Source organism: Dromiciops gliroides, chromosome 4, assembly GCF_019393635.1.
Source record: "Dromiciops gliroides isolate mDroGli1 chromosome 4, mDroGli1.pri, whole genome shotgun sequence".
Classification (NCBI taxonomy): Eukaryota; Metazoa; Chordata; class Mammalia; order Microbiotheria; family Microbiotheriidae; genus Dromiciops; species Dromiciops gliroides.
The window spans coordinates 220,204,826-220,223,816 of NC_057864.1; the positions used below are offsets into that span (position 1 = coordinate 220,204,826).

General features: G+C 36.6%; 1 protein-coding gene across 5 annotated transcripts in view; it reads left to right on the forward strand.

The window, feature by feature from the left end:
- Nucleotides 1-18,991, forward strand: part of CYTH1 (cytohesin 1) — a 179,207-nt gene that overhangs the window by 124,952 nt on the left and 35,264 nt on the right. For all 5 annotated transcript variants that reach the window (XM_044001780.1, XM_044001781.1, XM_044001782.1 and 2 more), the window contains 5 exons: nt 459-541; nt 10,312-10,376; nt 17,708-17,774; nt 18,259-18,377; nt 18,836-18,916. In XM_044001780.1, coding sequence (XP_043857715.1) covers nt 459-541; nt 10,312-10,376; nt 17,708-17,774; nt 18,259-18,377; nt 18,836-18,916 — 415 coding nt within the window. The remainder of the gene's footprint in view (nt 1-458; nt 542-10,311; nt 10,377-17,707; nt 17,775-18,258; nt 18,378-18,835; nt 18,917-18,991) is intronic.

Here is an 18,991-nt window from a genome sequence, read left to right on the forward strand (position 1 = left end):
AGTTCATGTTATTCCTTTCTCCAGGAGTTCTGGTTACAGAATAACCTTTTCTCTTCCAATTTTCCACTCCTGTGGAAATGGACTCCTAAGAGCTTTTCTCTCTGAACAGTGGGTCATTGGATCCCTTAGTCTTTCAAGCCTTTTTATTATTAGAATAAAGATTATTTTGAAATTACTTTTTGGGTAACCTCCATTACCTGCCCTCTGAATTAAAACAGTCAAGCTCCATTTAAAAAAAAATTATTTATTTATTTATTTATTTTAGTGAGGCAATTGGGGTTAAGTGACTTGCCCAGGGTCACACAGCTAGTAAGTGTTAAGTGTCTGAGGTCAGATTTGAACTCAGGTACTCCTGACTCCAGGGCCGGTGCTCTATCCACTGCTCCATCTAGCTGCCCCTCAAGCTCCATTTTTAAGAGGTGAAGGAGTCCTAATAATATTTTCCCTTTCTTTTATAGTTCCTGGCGACCTGTCCTTACAAGAACGTCAGGAACTGGAGAACATCCGTCGTCGGAAGCAGGAACTGTTGGCTGACATTCAGGTGAGCAGAAAAAGGCAAATGTTGTACTAGTGTGATAGGTGTGAAAAGATGTATCCTACTCAAGGTTAAGTGGCATCTAACAGCCTCATTTGTGTATAGTCCTCACCTAGACTACCACTTGATTTGTTCTCTTATTTCCTTTTATCCTTCGTAGCTCTAGTGTGATCAATAGGCATATTTGGATAGTCAGTCAATAAACATTAAGCACCTACTATGTGCCTTACTACTAAGTACCTGTTATGTACATAGGTAATTTATTTGTTAAAAAATGATAGTTTCTCAATTGATTAATTAGCTCAACTTCATTAGATATTAATTGTTTAATAAACTTAATAAACCTCCTTTATATTAGTAACTATTTTCTGTATAGCTAGATAAACATTAAAATTACTCATATATATATATATATAATTTATTAACAAAAGGAATCCATAATAAAACATAAAGACATTGATGCAATTTGATATTTTGGCCATTTGTAACAGAAGATAAATTTTCTTCTTTGTCCATCTTCTATGCTTGGGTTAATTTTGCATCATCATAAGATCATAGATTTAGTGCTGTAAGAGACCTTTAAAATAATAATAGTTAACATTTATGTAGTATGTGCCAGCACTGTGCTAAATGCTTTATAATTATTATCTCACTTGATCCTCACAACAACCCTACAAGGTAGGTGCCATTACTAATCCCCATTTTACAGATGAGGAAACAGGCAGAGGTGAAGTGACTTGCCCAGGGTCACACAGCTAGGAAGTGTCTGAGGTTGGATTTGAACTAGTTCTTCCTGACTTTAGGCCCAACACTCTATCCGCTGCACCACATAGCTGCCTATCTCCTTCATTTTACAGATGAGAAAACTGAGACACAGAGAGCTTCAGTGACTTATCCAAGTTTACACAACTAGTAAATGTCCAAGAAAAGATTTTAACCTAGGTCTTCCTGATTCCAAATCTAGTGCCATATCCTGGATGTTCTAGCATTAGTCAGATTTTAATCTCCCTGTTGGGAATACTTCTTTGTAAGGATATACCTATGCTCATTGTCTCTCACTGGGGAATCTAAATTTGGTCTTACAGTTTTCTCTTTCTACTCTAGGCTTTTCTCACAGACTCTTTCTGACCCAGTTTTTTTTTTTTCAACTTTTTTGCTCTGGGTCCCTCTTTTCTCAAAAAGGCCTCTATATTTTTTCTTGGCTAGCTCCTCCTCTTCTTCAGAAAGAGATACATACAACTATTAAGTAGCACTATTAAGCTATTTGGCATTTTTACATGATCCAGCATATCAAGTAATTCACGGAATAATTACTAAATGGAATTGCCAACACTAATCTTACAATGCTTTATTTTGCAATTAATCAGTTCTTTAATATTTCTCTTCAGTATTTTTATAATGTCCTGATCTTAATGTGCTGTGTCTACTCCTAAGATCAGGAGACACCCATGTAAGTTTCCAGTTCAAAATCATCACAATACTTAAAATAATGGGATCTTTAAAGATTAATAATATACAATTTACATTCAGCAAGACAAGAAGACCAAACTAAATAGTACACTTAACAAATTCTTTTCATTAATTGTCAATAGCCAATCAGATACTGCGTATAAGTTATATGAGAAAATACCTGTGAAAAGAGGTAAGGAAATAATACTCAAAAACCCCAAATTTAAATCCCCATTCTTGGCTGGTTGTTGAGGATACAATTTCTTTTAATGTAGCGACATTTAAGGGGATCTGACCAGTTTTTCTTTTATGTTATCCCTTAGTGTACCACTTTATTAATTCTCTTATTTACTCTTATTCTCTGAACTCTAGAATGATCCATGAATGTGTTTGGATCATAAAATGACAATCCTTTCATTTAAGAGCTCAGGCCTAGTCCCAGTTCATTAGATAAATAAACTGGAAATCTCTCCTTTCCCATTAGTAATTACTCTTTTTTTCCCCCCTCTACAACTAAATATTAAAGATAAACATATGCAATTTATTAAAACTGGAATTTATAAACAAGCATGATGACATAGATATTATTTACAGTATTTTGGCTATGAAGAAGCTCACAAACCAAAGTTACCTCAGTATATTAGTATAACAGCAGATGACTCCTTTTCACTTGTTTGTAAAAAGAGTCCTAGCTTCCTCTATATACTGATTAACATCTCAATCTTCTTCATAGTTCTCTTAAGAAAAAAATTCAATTCTATATCTCAGGAAACAAGTTGTTGACCATCATAGGAAACATATTGTCAGCTTTTCTTAAACTCTTCATAAAATCATCTTTATTATTTAAAAAAAAAAACCCACTACCGTCTAATACAGTTTTGACAAAGAAAAGGTTTCTCCTAACCTTTTTCCTTTCAGTCTTCTCCATAGATTCACAGATGAAACACGTGTATCCTTCCTAACTACATACAGAAAAGTACCTCTTTGACATTTTCAACTGTTACTTCAAATCTGCTGGCACAAACTGCTTTTCTCAAAATTCCTTTTGGCTCTATATTTTTAAAGATCTAATTACAATCTCCATTGTCTGTGAGATAGATTTTTTTAGAGTATTTTTTTTTTTTAAGTGAGGCAGTTGGGGTTAAGTGACTTGCCCAGGGTCACACAGTTAGTAAGTGACAAGTGTCTGAGGCCGGATTTGAACTCAGGTCCTCCTGAATGCAGAGCCGGTGCTTTATCCACTGTGCCACCTAGCCGCCCCCGAGATAGATTTTTGAAACAGGAGTTATACTAGTGTATGCCACATTATCCTCCTTCCTTTTTTTTGTTTTTTTGGTTGTCGTTGTTGTTGTTTCGTTTTTGTTTTTGTTTTTGCAGGGCAATGAGGGTTAAGTGATTTGCCCAGGGTCACACAGTTAGTAAGTGTCAAGTGTCAGGCCAGATTTGAACTCAGATCCTCCTGAATCCAGGGCCGGTGCTTTATCCACTGCGCCATCTAGCTGCCCCCCTCCTTCCTTTTTAAATGGTATATATTAAAGAATAATATTGCCTTGTTTGAGAAAGAACTAGAAAGTCATTAAATGGCATATCTTATCCCTTGAAGCTATAGAATTTATTTTAGAATTATTGTAATACTTTAGAGTATTATATATATTATATATATATATATATATTATATATTTGGGGACAAGGAAGTGGTGTTTTTAAGTTTTCTTGGTTATGTAGTACCTGAGTATGCCTGGGCTATTGGTTTGAACACAGGCTAATAAATTCTTTGAGACAAACTTTGCTAGGAAGTAGTTTTTTTAAATTTCTACTTACAATTTTTATAAGCAGAAATTTATTTGGAGGGAGAAGCACATTTTTTTTACTTGAATGAAAAAGGATGAGCTGCTAATTTTTTTTACCTTACATTGTGGATGATACTCAAAAAGCATCAAAAGAGTCCAAAAATCTTGACACAATATCATAGTTCTAGATCCAGTTGAAAATTTTATTTTTTTAATGGAAATACCAGCAATCTTTAATAGCGGAGTTGTTTGTTAATGCTACTGCCTTACAAGAGGAAAAATGTCTTGGAATCATGTTCCATAATAAACAACAGTACTATCTTTTTTAAAAAAAAATATTTATTTAGCATTTTCCCCTAGTTACATGTAAAAAAAACATATTTTTTTCACATTGATTTTTTTTTTTTTTGCAGGGCAATGGGGGTTAAGTGACTTGCCCAGAGTCACACAGCTAGTAAGTGTCAAGTGTCTGAGGCCAGATTTGAACTCCGGTCCTCCTGAATCCAGGGCTGGTGCTTTATTCACTGAGCCACCTAGCTGCCTCCACATTGATTTTTTAAAACTTTGTGTTCCAAATTTTCTTCCTCCCGCCTTCCCCACCTCTCCCTAAGAAATCAAGCAATTCAATATGTTATACATATGCAGTCATGCAAAACATATTCACATTAGTCAGGTTGTGAAAGAAGACAGACAAAATAACTTTAGAAAGAGGAACTAACAAAAAAAATTATACTTCAATCTCTATTCAGATACCATCAGTTCTTTCTCTGTAGATGAATTGCATTTTCATAAGTCCTTTTGATAGCATCCTGCTTATCATTTCTTTCATAATTACTATTGCTAACTGTATTACCCTCCATCCTATTCCCTCCCCTTGATATTTACTCTATTTTCTATCTTCTTTCACCCTATCCCTCCTCAAAAGTGTTTTGCTTTTTACTGCCCCTCTCCCAATCTGCCCTCCATTTCTTTACCTCCCCCCCCCCATCCCCACAGAGCAAGATAGATTACTATACCCACTTTATGTTATTCCCTCTTTGGGCCAATTCTGATGAGAGTAAGGCTCACTCATTCCCCCGCTCCTTCCCCATCTTCCCTTCCACTTCATAAGCTTTGTCTTGTTTCTTTTATGTGAGCTACTTTACCCCATTCCACCTCTCCCTTTCCCTTTCTTCCAGTGCATTTCTCTTACCCCTTAACTTTATTTTCAAGATATCATCATGGGGTAGCTAGGTGGTGCAGTGGATAAAGCACCAGCCCTGGACCCAGGAGGCCCCAAGCCCAAATCCAGCCCCAGACATAAGTCACCCCACCTTGCCTGCCCCAGAAAAAAAAGGATAAACAAAAAATAAATGCTTTACAGATACCATCCCTTCATATTCAATTCATATCTGTGCCCTCTAAGTATATTCCTTTCAGCTCCCTTAATACTGAGAGAGTTCTTATGAGTTAGAAGTATCATCTTCCCATGTAGGAATGTAAGCAGTTTAACCTTTTAACATCCTTCATGATTTCTTTTTCCTGTTTACCTTTTTATGTTTCTCTAGGGTCTTGTATTTGAAAGTCAAATTTTCTATTCAGTTCAGGTCTTTTCATCACAAATGCCTGAAAGTCCTCTTTTTCATCGAAGTCCCATTTTTCCCCCTGAAAGATTATACTCAATTTTTCTTGGTTGTAATCCCAGTTCCTTTGCCCTCGGGAATATGACATTCCATGCCCTCTGGTCCTTTAATGTAGAAGCTCCTAGATCTTGTGTTCTCCTGACTATAGCTCCACAGTACTTGAATTGTTTCTTTCTAGCTGCTTGCAATATTTTCTCCTTGACCTGGGATCTCTGGAATTTGGCTATAATATTCCTGGAAGTTTTCCTTTTGGGATCTCTTTCAGGAAGTGATTGGTGGATTCTTTCAATTTCTATTTTACCTTCAGCTTCTAGAATATCAAGGCAATTTTCCCTGACAATTTCTTGGAAGATGATGTCTAAGCTCTTTTTTTGATCATGGTTTTCAGGTAGTCTAATGATTTTCAAATTATCTCTCCTGGATCTATTTTCCAGGTCAGCTGTTTTTCCAAGGAAATATTTCATGTTTACTTCTATTTTTTATTCATTTGGATTTGCTTTATTGTGTCTTGATTTCTTATAAAGTCATTAGCTTCTATTTGCTCTATCTTAATTCTTTTTTTTGGGGGGGGGGCAAGGCAATTGGGGTTAAGCGACTTGCCCAGAGTCACACAACACAGCTAGTAAGTGTTAAGTGTCGGAGGCTAGATTTGAACTCAGGTCCTCCTGAATCCAGGGCTGGTGCTCTATCCACTGAGCCACCTAGCTGCCCCTCTATCCTAATTCTTAAGCAATGATTTTCTACATGAAAAGGCTATTTTTGCCCTTTGGATAACAACTGGTAGGTTCCAGACTTAAGTTTCTATTTGCATTGTCTTGAATAGCTTAGATTGCCTTAGCACAGAATTTTGAGTTTATCTTCTTTGGGAATCTAACAATATAGTTATATTGCATATGGCATATATATTCCTTAGCAACTAGCTGTTCATGAGTCCCTTATATTAAAGTAATATAGAAAAATTGGGGTGGGAAGAGTTAATTAACTAATATCTTGATATAGTAGGCTCCAATGTATGAACAGATTGTGTTCCAAAGAACTCATTTGTAAGTAGTTTTGTAATATGTAGGGTTGTTAGAATGAATTTCCTCTAGTAACATGGTGGTAAATGGTGGCTATTTTCTAAGGCTAGCCTGCCTATTTTATTCATAATGTGGTTAAAATACTGGATATTTCAAAAAATAATAGAAAACTGTATTTTTGTGACATGCTAACAGATAAAAATAATAAAACCAACTGGAACTTTCAGTCTAAGACAGATTGTTTGCTGTCTGGAGGAGTCTTTTAGGTTCATGTGAGGAAAAGGGAGGCAGTATGCTGTTCATATGTATAGAGTATTTCCAGGTTAAGTGTTCATAATTTGGAGTATGCTTTTATTGAAAAATTTTAGGTAAGCTAGGATTAACTAGTTCATGTTCTGGCAGTAGAGTTCCACAGGAGATCTTTGCAGTGAAGTACAGTACTTGAATGGAGTTGGCACGTGCAGATGAATGATTGGCAATAAGATCTGTCAGTTAGATTACAGTGTCAACTGATTTACAGCTTCTCAATGGAGATTTTCTGGTGAGTTTCTTATTTATTTATGTGCCATAAGAAGTTTAAGTAGATAAGTGGAGAAACCTGATTAACCAGTAGAGCAACTCCCAGTCTTAAGTGAAACTAGTATGATAAATCAGAGGTTCTGCCTACTTCAGACATCCCAAGGGCTGGCTAATTATTGTCAAGTCACCCTAGATTTTGGCAGTGATTCTTTCTCAGATAGGAAAAGAAGACGGTAAAAGTTGTTCATTGTAATAGGGGCCATATAGAGGGGGACTGACAAAAAGAAATCCATTAAAAAAAAATTATTTTATGTGAGGCAATTGGGGTTAAGTGACTTGCCCAGGGTCACACAGCTAGTGAGTGTTAAGTGTCTGAGGCCGGATTTGAATTCAGGTCCTCCTGAATTCAGGGCCAGTGCTCTATCCACTGCGCCACCTAGCTGCCCAAGAAATCCATTTTTAATAGACCTGAAGTGGGCATGGACTCTGGGAAGAAATGCTGTTTATATAATTGTATAAGTCTCCTTACTCACCTGGATATTTCATATTTATTTTCAGATCATTAAGTAGTATTTGAGCAGAATCACATAATTAGCAAAGTAACAATACATGGTGTCTGTATTTCCTTATTCATCTTTCAGCCTACAACACTGAAGTTTGTTCCAATATTTTCAGAGCAAATAATTCCTCTTTCTGTGGCATTCTGTTTTACAAAATGCTTTCTTCACAACAACCCTTTAAGGTTTAGGTAGTGTAAATGTTATCATGCCTGTTTGAAGATGAGATTAAGTGACTTCTCTGAGGTCACACAGATACTTCGTGTTAGAGACAGCATTTCAGTCTGAGTCTGCATCTTATGATTCCATATAACCTTATTTGTTTTTCTTTACTTTTTACCTTCTGTAGAGGTTATAGTTAGGCAGATCTATACCCTCTCTGATACACTTTTCTTAGTTTTTATATTTTAAAAGGGGGATACTACCAATACTTGAATACCATATGTAGAAAAGGGCACCAACTTCATATTCATGCTAAAGTAATTGAAGAACACCTGCTTTTATAGAACTACTTTTATAACCTAGAGATAGAGGCAGCTAGGTGGGTGCTGGCCTGGAGTCAAGAAGACCTGAATTCAAATGCAGCTGTGTGATGTCACTTGACCACTATCTGCCTTAGTTTCCTCCTCTTTTAAAATGAGGATAATAGCACCTACCTCCTGAGGTTGTTGTGAGGATGAGATAATATTAAGTACTTTGTAAATTTCAAAGTACGTACTTAGATGCTAGCTTTAAAAAAAAAAAAAAACCCAAAAAACCTTGCTATAGTTTGAATGACAGTATAACAGATAGTAACTCCAGGGACAGCTTACATGATTCAGTGGATAGAGCCCTGGGTCTGGAGTCAGGAATACCTGAATTCAAATATAGTCTCATAAACTTAATAGCCATGTGAACTTGGGCAAATCACTTAACCTCTATTTGCCTAAAAGGCAAGTAGGTGGCTCAGTGGATAGTGTTAGGTCCAGAGTAAAGAAGATCTGAGTTCAAATCCAGCCTCAGACACTTCCTAGCTGTGTGACCCTGGGCAAGTCATGTAACTTCTGTTTGCCAAAACCCACAGAAGAAGGAAATGGCAAACCACTCTAGAATCTTTGCCAAGAAAACTCCATGGACAGTATGGTCCACGAGGTCATGAAGAATTATATATGATTGAACAACAACAGTGACTCCTTAAGTGAAAAACAAGGAAATACTAAGCCAGCACTCTTTTCCCCATAGGCTGAAAAGCTGTGTCTTTAGTTAAGACAGCTCCTTAGAGAATGTAAAAGCCCCAAAAGGAAGAGACTATCAGCTAGTAAGTGTCAATTGTCTGAGCCTGGATTTGAACTCAGGTCCTCCTGAATCCAGGGCCGGTGCTTTATCCACTGCACCACCTAGCTGCCCCTGAGACTATCTTTCTTTGTGGTGTTTTTTGTTTTTTGGGTGGGTGGGGGGGGAGGGAGTTAACAGCTCCATGATATAACTACATTTTTTTAATTGCAATCGTTTCAAATTCTAAATCCCTTATATTTTAAATTTTTTGGTTTGAGTCTAATTCACTTTAACCCAACAAGCATTTATCATGTGTTTACTACGTCCATGGCATTAAACTAGGTAGTTAGGGATACCCAAGACAAAATGAAAAACAGTCCTCATCTTCAAGAAGTTTTACATTTTTCTGAAAGAATGTAGCATGTATCTATATCACTCTGTCTTACACAGTGTTGTATACCTTGTCACTTTTTACACAGTAGCAACAAAAATGAAAATATTTTCTATCATTTATTAAGGCTCTTGATAGTTATCTGAAACTCCCTGTAACTTCTTCTGAAAGTTCTGTTCATATTATCTTACTTATTTATCTCTGCTTCTGGGAAGTGCTCAGCTTTTTGAAGTGGTGAAATCCTGTTTCATTAATTTTCTTTTGGTGTGTCATGGGACCACAGAGCTTTATTATGATATCATTTCAGGAATGACTTCTCTAATATTTTAACATCTGAATCTCTTCCTTCTTGTGAGAAAGCAGCAGCATTAGAAATGCTGTTTTTCCTTGTGTTCCCAAGGGTCAGCCAACTTAACTCAACTTGCTTTATAAATCATCAGGCCATAGAAATTTCTATTTAGCTATAAGAGTTACCCTTGTACTGCCAAGATTTGTCAGTGCCACTCTCTTTAACATTCCCTATATAGTTAATCTTAGTGAACATAAATATCTATCTGTATTTATTATTCTAGAGTTCACATGACAATAGAAATTTATAAGGAAGCTGTATACTGCCTCATTTTTTGTCCTTTTAGGCCAACGGGCCTGTCCTTGTTTTTTTGACTCTAGGAATCATAATACTCTGGAGTAGGAGATAAGGACAGATCACATGAGGAGTTTCTTGCATTTTGAGAAACTAGCTAGACCTTTTTAATATAAAACAGTTGTTTTTCCAAATGCATGATTTAATTTTCTGAGATGAAAGATGGCTGAAGTATTACTAACTTCTCTTTATAATAATGGAGTCAAGAGAATTTTCATTTATGTCTTACTGTACAAAAGAGGAGAATGTGTCAGAGTACTGGTCATGTGTGTTTATTTTTCAGGTAAGTTTTTTTCATCTAACATGGCACTGTATAAGGTCGAGAATTAGGTCACTGCAAGAAGGAAGCATTAGCACCTTCTTCTGTGTCTGCATTTAGAACCTCTGATGATCTGATAGTTATGAGATAAGGCTCAGTCATCTTCAGGTTGATTTTAAGTTGGAGAAATTTCTCAGCATGAGATTTCAGATGTTTTAGTTTGGTTTATGGTTTTTCTTGGCATCTTATTTATGGCTTTTTTTTTCCCCCCAGCGTCTGAAGGATGAGATAGCAGAAGTGACGAATGAAATTGAGAGCCTGGGATCCACAGAAGAGAGGTGAGTGTGCTAGTCGGTCAATAAGCATTTATAAAGTGCTCACCAGGAACAGTACTAATAAGTATTAGGGATACAAAGAGAGTTTCTTTCCTCAAGGAGCTCCGACTCTAGTGTGTGTGTGTGTGTGTGTGTGTGTGTGTGTGTGTGTGTGTGTGTGTGTGTGTGTGTGTGTGTGTGTGTGTGTATGCGTGCACATGCGCTTGTATGTGTGCATATAAATTACTATGTGCACAGAAGATATGCACTGTGCAGATGGAAGGTAATTTCAGAGGAGAAGGTACTGGGAGGACTGGAAAAGGCCTCCTGCAGAAGGTGGGATTTGAGATGTCTTAAAGGTAGTCACAGCAACTCAGAGGCAGAGATGGGGGCAGAGCATTTCAGGCATGGGAGACAGCCAGTGGAAAGGCACAGAGATGAGAGATGGCTTGTCTTGTATAAGGAGCAGTAGATCAGTGTAGCTGGATCATATAGTTTGTGGAGGGGAATAAAAAGTATAAGACTGGAAAGGTAGGAAGGGACTGGTATGAAGAGCTTTAAATGCCAAACACAAAGGTTGATATTTGTTTTTGGAGGTAACAGAGAGCCATAGAAATGGGGAGGAGAATAATATGGGCAGACCTATACTTTAGAAAGAACACTCTTGTCAGCTAAATGGAGGACGGATTGGATTGGGGAGAGACTTTAGGAGATGAATTCAAAAGGAATTGTAATACTCTAGGCAATGTGAACTGAACAAAACACATAGACTTTTCTAAATTTTAAATATTTTATTTTCTTCAAATTATAGGTAAAAATAATTTTAATATTCAGTTTTCTTTGTTGTTGTTGTTTTTTTATTTGTTTTGCAGGGCAGTGGGGGTTAAGTGACTTGCCCAGGGTCACACAGCTAGTAAGTGCCAAGTGTCTGAGGCTGGATTTGAACTCAGGTCTTCCTGAATCCAGGGCCGGTGCTTTATCCACTGTGCCATCTAGCTGCCCCTCAGTTTTCTTTTAAAATTTTGAGTTCCCCAATTCTCTTCCTCTTTTCCTCTCCCCCTCCTTGAGAAGGCAAGCGGTTTGATATGGGTTTTAAATGACAGTCATGCAACACATATTAGTCATGTTATGAAAGAAAACAGAAAAAAAAGTATGCTTTGGTCTACATTCATACTCCATCAGTTCTTTCTCTGGAGGTGGATAGCATTTTTCATCATAAGTCCATCAGAATTGCCTTGGATCGGGGTACCTAGGTGGCACCGTGGATAAAGCAGCAGCCCTGGATTCAGGAGGACCTGAGTTCAAATACAGCCTCAGACACTTGACACTTACTAGCTGTGTGACCCTGGGCAAATCACTTAACCTTCATTGCCAACCCCCCCCCCCCCCCGCCACACACACACACACACACACACAAGAATTGCTTTGGATCATTGTATTGCTGAGAATAGCTAAATCATTCACAATGGATCATTGCAAAATGTTACTGTTACTGTATACTTTTGGTTCTGCTCATTTCACTTTACATCAATTCATCTAAGTCCAGGTTTTTCTGAAAGCATCCTGCTTATCATTTCTTATATATAGCACAATAGTATTCCATTACATTCATATACCATAACTTGTTCAGCAATTCCCCAATTAATGTGCATCCCCTCAATTTCCAGTTCTGCCACCATGAAAAGAGCTGCTAGAAATATTTTTGTGCATATAGGTCCTTTTCCCTTTAAAAAAATGCCCTTGGGATATAGACCTCGTAGTAGTATTGTTGAGTCAAAAGGTATTCATAGTTTTATAGCCTTCTGAAAATACTTCCAAACTGCTCTCCAGAATGGTTGAATCAGTTCACAACTCTACCAGTAGTGCATTAGTGTCCTAATTTTCCCACATTCCTATCAACATTATCCTTTTCCTTTTCTGTCTTATTAGCCAATCTGATGGTTGTAAGGTGGTAGGTACCACAGAGTTGTCTTAATATGCATTTCTCTAAGTAGTAGTGACTTAGAGCATTTTTTCATATGACTATAGATAGCTTTGATACCTTCTTCTGAAAACTGCCTGATCACATCCTTTGACTGTTTATCAATTGGGGAGTGATTTGAATTCTTATAAATTTGACTCAGTTCTCTATATAGTTGAGAAATGAGGCCTTTATTAGAGAAACTTGTAGTAAAATTTTTCTTCCAGTTTTCTGCTCTCTTTCTAATTTTGATTGTATTGGTTTTGTTTGTGCAACCCCTTTTTAATGTAATGTAATAAAAATTATCCATTTTATATCCATTAATGCTCTCTATCTCTTGTTGGTCATAAATTCTTCCCTTCTTCATAGATCTGACAGGTAAACCATTCCATGCTTCACTAATTGCTTATGGTATCATCTTTGTTACATGGTGTGAGATGTTGTTCTATACCCTAATTTCTACTATACTGCTTTCCAGTTTTCCCAGCAGTTTTTGTCCTATTTTTTCCCCTTTTATCCTCTCTTGCTCCTTTCACCTTGTCCCTCCTCAAAAAGTGGTTTGCTTTTGACCACTGTCTCCCCCAGTCCACCCTCCCTTATATCATCCCCTTCCTTCCCTTCTCCCCTTCTCCTCCTACTTCTCTGTAGGATAAGATAAATTTCTATACTCAACTGAATGTGTATGTTATTCCTTCCTTGAGCTAGTTCTGATGAAAGTAAGATTCAAGTACTGCCTACCACCTCACCACACCCCATTTTCCCCTCCACTGGAAAGCTCTTTTGCACCTCTTTTATGTGAGATAAATTACCCCATTCTAACTCTCCCATCCCCATTCTCCCAGTGTGTCCCACCTTCTTATTCCTTCATTTTATTTTTTTTGGATATCATCCCATTATAGTCAACTCACACCTGTGTCCTCTATGTATACTCCTAACTGCCCTAATAATGAGAAAGTTCATAGGAGTTATGAGTATCATCTTCCCTTGTAGGAATATAAACAGTTTAACTTTATTGAATCCCCCTGATTTCTTTTTCCTAATTACCTTTTATGCATGAGTATTGTATTTGAAAGTTAAATTTTCTATTTGGCTCTGGTCTTTTCATCAGGATTGCTTCAAAGTCTTCTGTTTTATTAAATGTCCATTTTTCCCCCTGAAGGATTATACTTAATTTTGTAGGGTAGAAGATTCTTGGTTGTAATCCTAGCTTCTTTGCCAGCAGAACATCATATTCCAAGCCCTCTGATTCTTTAACGTGGAAGCCACTAAATTTTGTATTATCCTACTTGTGACTCCATGATATTTTAATTATTTCTTTGTGACTGCTTGCAATATTTTTTCTTTGACCTAGGTGCTCTGGAATTTGCCTATAATGTTCCTGGGAGTTTTCATTTTAGGATCTCTTTCAGAAGGTTATCAATGGATTCTTTCCATTTTTATTTGACCCTCTGGTTCTAGAATAACATAGAAGTTTTACAAACCTTGATAATTTCTTGAAATATGATGTTTAGAAAAAAAAGAAATATGATGTCTAGGCTCTTTTATATGACTTTCAGGTAGTGTAATCATTCTTAAACTATCTCTCTTCAATCTCTTTTCCAGATCAGTTGTTTTCCCATGAGATATTTCACTTTTTATTTTCTATTTTCATACCACAGTTGAAGAACTGAAAACTTACAGATCATCAGAACTAGCTCTGAAAACAGTAAGACAATTAATAGAGATTAGCAACTGTGGGTTATGCAACTACAACTCCAAGTTGCAAAATTAGTAGGTAATTACACAGCACATATTCAAAACCGATTTTATGGCTTTCTTACTAACTTGATAATCTTAATAGCAATAGTGGTGAAATTTCTTCCTAAATTTAGGACACAAATTAATAAGCAAACTTTTTCCTTGATTTACTTATTTTGAGTCCTATTCAGAATTCTGCAGTAACATAGTAATTCCAGCATAGGTCAAAAAAGCAATTGAACTAGGAGGGCCCAGCACATACTTCATTCAGTGTTGGACCTGTCCATTCTAATGTGGAAAAAACTGCCAATCCTTTAATGTCCAAAATATTATTAGAACCACTTAATTGATATATATATTCCTAAGTAAATTTGCTAGATATAATCTTCATCTTTAATTTTTTTTTATGTGGGGCAACGGGGGTTAAGTGACTTTCTCAGGGTCACACAGCTAGTAAGTGTCAAGTGTCTGAGGCCAGATTTGAACTGTGCCACCTAGTTGCCCATTCATCTTATTTTTACCAGGAAAAACTGTATATGTTACTGAATGTGTGAACTCAAATGATTTTCCTACTGTGATAGACAGACAGATAGAGCGAGCAAGCATGTATTGTGTATTTACTATGTGCCAGGCACTGTGCTAAGTACTGGGAATATAAATATAAGAAAACTTTCAAGGAGCTTACATTCTAATAGGGAAATATAGAATATAAAGGGAAACTGGAATGTTTGCTGGTGCGGATATGGAGCAATCCATATTGATCTGGGAGCGAAAGGTTATATAACCAACAAAATAGAGGAGTAGACACTTTCTCTGATCCTCCTGATTTCTTAAACCTCTCTGAAATAAGAATTATGCAGAAGAAATAAAGTAATGTTAGCTGTCTGTAGAGTCTAAAACAACAAGAAATTTAACAAGGTGTAATAACTTGATGAAATAACTGCAGAGAAGGTTAATCTCTAACATACGTGCTCAGCATCTCCTCTTCCATTGGCTATCATACTCTAACAGCACTGTACAAAACAGAATTCAATTCTAACCTCATTTCCTTCTACTTCCCCCCGAGGGCCACCCCCCCCCCCCGACTCCCCTGCCCCAACTTCCACTCTCATCATTCCCTTTCTGCCATGGAAAATGAAAAGACAAAAGCCAGCACTGGCTTGGATGACAGTATGGCAGCACTCTGTACTACAACATTGCTAAGCCAGAGAACCAAGGAAGGGAGGGAATTGGGACAGAGCATCAGCTTGTGTATGACACACCACTAGGCCTTCAGGAAAAGGGACCAGCATCCAGTTGTGACCACTTCTTTCCTCCCAGAAGTCACCTGGGGTAGAGGTTGAAGCTGGCAAAATGTGAATTCACCAGCATGGGATGAGGTTAAAACAGTTTTGGAGTCCAGCCTCCAGGTAAACCACAACCTAGAGGAGAGAATTAGAAAGTAAACAATGCGAATCTAAGGAAAAATATTAAAATTACCAAAGATGTCAAGGTAAAAATGCAGTTTAAGACATTGAGCATAAGCAGATAAGCCAAAAGGGAAGATGATAATAACAGAAGGGGATGCGGCCTCTAACTTAGCTAAATGAATCCAGACATCTATTAATAATTATTGCAAGACAAAGGAAAATGAATCAGTACATAATGTGGCAGAGGACCCCATGAATTTCCAAGAGGCCATGGAACCACAAGATGTTTCTGAATGGTTTAAAAGAGAAGGAAGTATTGTAAAAGCAGAATTTATGGCCTGCTCAGCACAAATAATCAGCAGATTAGAAAAACTTGAATCTATGGTAGCAAACCTCATCAAAGAACCAAAAAAAGAGTTATTTATTGGAAATGTAAATACACAGAAGGATAGTCTCGAAGAAATGGTGCAAAAAGCAATAATGTTAGGCAAAAACATGATCACTATATAAGCAAGGCATGTTGCTCTTAAAGCTTGGATAAATAGAGACATTCATTGTAAGACTTATAAGTCTCCTAGAAGAATTTGACAAGTCAAAAAACCTAAACATCATAATGCAAGAAATAATATAAGAAAACTGCCCAGAATTTCTGAATATAAAATAAATTACCGTTTCAACAAATGTGCAAATTGCTTCCAGGAAAACAAAACCCAACCCAGAACAAAACAAAAACACCTGGGCTGCTAACTTCAAGACATGTGGTGTTTAAATTTAACTATTCCAATGACAAACAACAAATTCTGCAAGTGGCCAGAAGAGGAAAAGAAAGGAGTATAAAGGAAAATAAATTTGAATAACACAAAACGATTCTGCACCCACAATAAATCATAGGAAGGAATGGAATAATGTATTCTGAAGAGCAAAGAAGCTCAAGATGCAACTTAAGGTGACATATACTGAAAACCTGAAGCAAACTTTTCATGAAAAAAAGATAAATGTTCAATAAAATGAGGTTTTTAAAGCATTCCTACAGGTAACACATTAAGAAAACCTGAGGGGCATCTAGGTGGCACAGTGTATAGAGTACCAGCCCTGGATTCAGGAGGACCTAAGTTCAAATCTGGCCTCAGATACTTGACACTTACTAGCTGTGTGACCCTGGGCAAGTCACTTAATCCCAATTGCCTCACCAAAAACAAAACAAAACAAAACAAAAAAACCAAACAGACCAGCAACTAAAAGGATCAGAATAGGCTTTCTATAGGAAATGGTACTTGAATGGAGTTTAGGAGGAAACTAGAGCTTTTGTGAGATAGAAAGGAAGTGGTACAACATTTTAGACAAGGTGAGGACAAACTATAGAAAGGCCATGGAGTAAGACAATATGGGACCAGTTTTAGTCTTTCTCAGTTAATTAAACCAAAATTATGCTATTTCATTTATGGATAAAAGAAAGATAAATTTATTGTAGGCCTGGGAATCAGGAAATGTGGGTCCTTTCTCGTTTTGCCACTAGTTAGCTGCTTTTGGCAAGTCTAGAGCCTCACTTTCCTTATTTGTAAAATAAGGGTGATGATCTCTGAGATACTTTCCATCCCTAAGATTCTGTTATTCTCCCTTAACTGTTTTAGTCTACATTTTATTTATAGCCTTCTTTTCAAACATACATTAAACATTGGGTTATGAGAAGCACACACATGAATTAATAATAAAAAACCTAACACTCTCATGAATTTCAATTGCAATTTACATTAAGAATCATTTTTAGAATCTCTAGACTAAATCCATATGCATTTTGTAAGACTACAGGATTCATCTTAGAAACATCGTGGAATGCATCTAAATTTATTTTAGTTATACATTTCCTGCATTCCCTCTAAATAGTCTCACTGATGTCTACATTTCATCATTCCAAGTTAAATACAAATTTTGACTGAAAATACCTGTGTAACGCAACTTAAACCAACCATTGTTATGGAAGAAAATAACTTGTATACCCAAATATCCTTATCCCCTCCTAGATTTGAAGTTTCTTTGAGATTTACCAAATGTAAAAACAACAATCTGAATACTGTCATTGAATTTGTTGTTAATATTTTGAAGTCAGATTTCACTTATTTGCATTTCTTATCTGCTTAAATGAGTTTTCTCTAGGTACTGGGTCTTTGGATATACATTCATTTTTATGAACTTTGGAATGATTATTATCCTTAGAGCACTAATAAATCATTGTGATGATTATTTTATAGGAAAAACATGCAGAGGAACAAACAGGTAGCCATGGGCAGGAAAAAGTTCAATATGGACCCCAAAAAGGTAAGAAAAATTGGATTCAGTCATGGTTATTAGTACTTTGGATGGAGTCTTTCAGGGAAGACGTTAGATAAGAATCTAAAAGTGTCCTCTTGAGCTTTTTTTAAATTTCTGATGACCCTGTAGAAATTAATGTCATCCCTTTATTATTATGCCTAGCATCTGATAGAGAACTCTGATGACTGAGCCTCTCTTGTTTTCAATTAGGGAATAGTTGTTGAATCTTTATAAGTTCAATTTAGTCACACTTGTTTCCTGTTCTTTTTCCTTCTAGATGTATTGAATAAAGGACACTGTGGGGTGGTAGAAGCACTGATCTTGGAGTAAGGGGAGGCCTAGGTTTGAATTCTACTTCTGACTATTGCTAGCTGTGTAACCCATGGGAAATATCTATAGTGACTTCCTTACAGATTGTTATGAGGATCAAATGAGAGACTGTATTTAAAGCTTATTATAATTATTGGCATTTTTTCTTGTGATATTCTAGGGGATTCAGTTCTTAATAGAGAATGACTTGCTAAAGAACACTTGTGAAGATATCGCACAGTTCCTGTACAAAGGTGAAGGGCTCAACAAAACCGCCATTGGAGACTACCTGGGTGAAAGGTATAAAGCCCTGACTTTGGGGGTGGTGGAAAAGAGTGGTAAAGAGGTATGCAGTAAAACAGATTATTTCCCTCCCCAAACTATACTTTTGTAACTTTCTCAAACTTTAAATGAGAGAATTTGAGTTGGGAGCCCTGCTCTCAAACCTACCTTTGGATTGTAGGATCTCCAAAGTACCTGCCTGCTCTGAGATTCTATAATATCATGTCATAGGTAACAAAATATATCGAATGTAGCCGACTTTAAATGGAAAATCTGATTTTTCTTTTCCAAGTTGTGAAAATTCTAAGGCAGCGTCTTTAGTTTCTGATCCAAAGGGAGTTAATCTCTGAGAATATCCATTTTAAAAGGATTTTTGCCTCCAAGAGGGTAGTGGGAAGCTAAGATGAATTGTATCTTGTGATAAACTATGCCTTTTAATTTCCCTTCTCTTGTCTTTCTTTAATTAACCTTGATAGAGATGAGTTTAACATCCAAGTCCTTCATGCTTTTGTGGAGTTGCATGAATTCACAGATCTTAATCTTGTCCAGGCATTACGGTGAGTATACCAGAGATAAATAGTTTGGAAGACATGAAAGGCAGCTTTGGAATCAAGTGATTGTTGTTTAAAAGT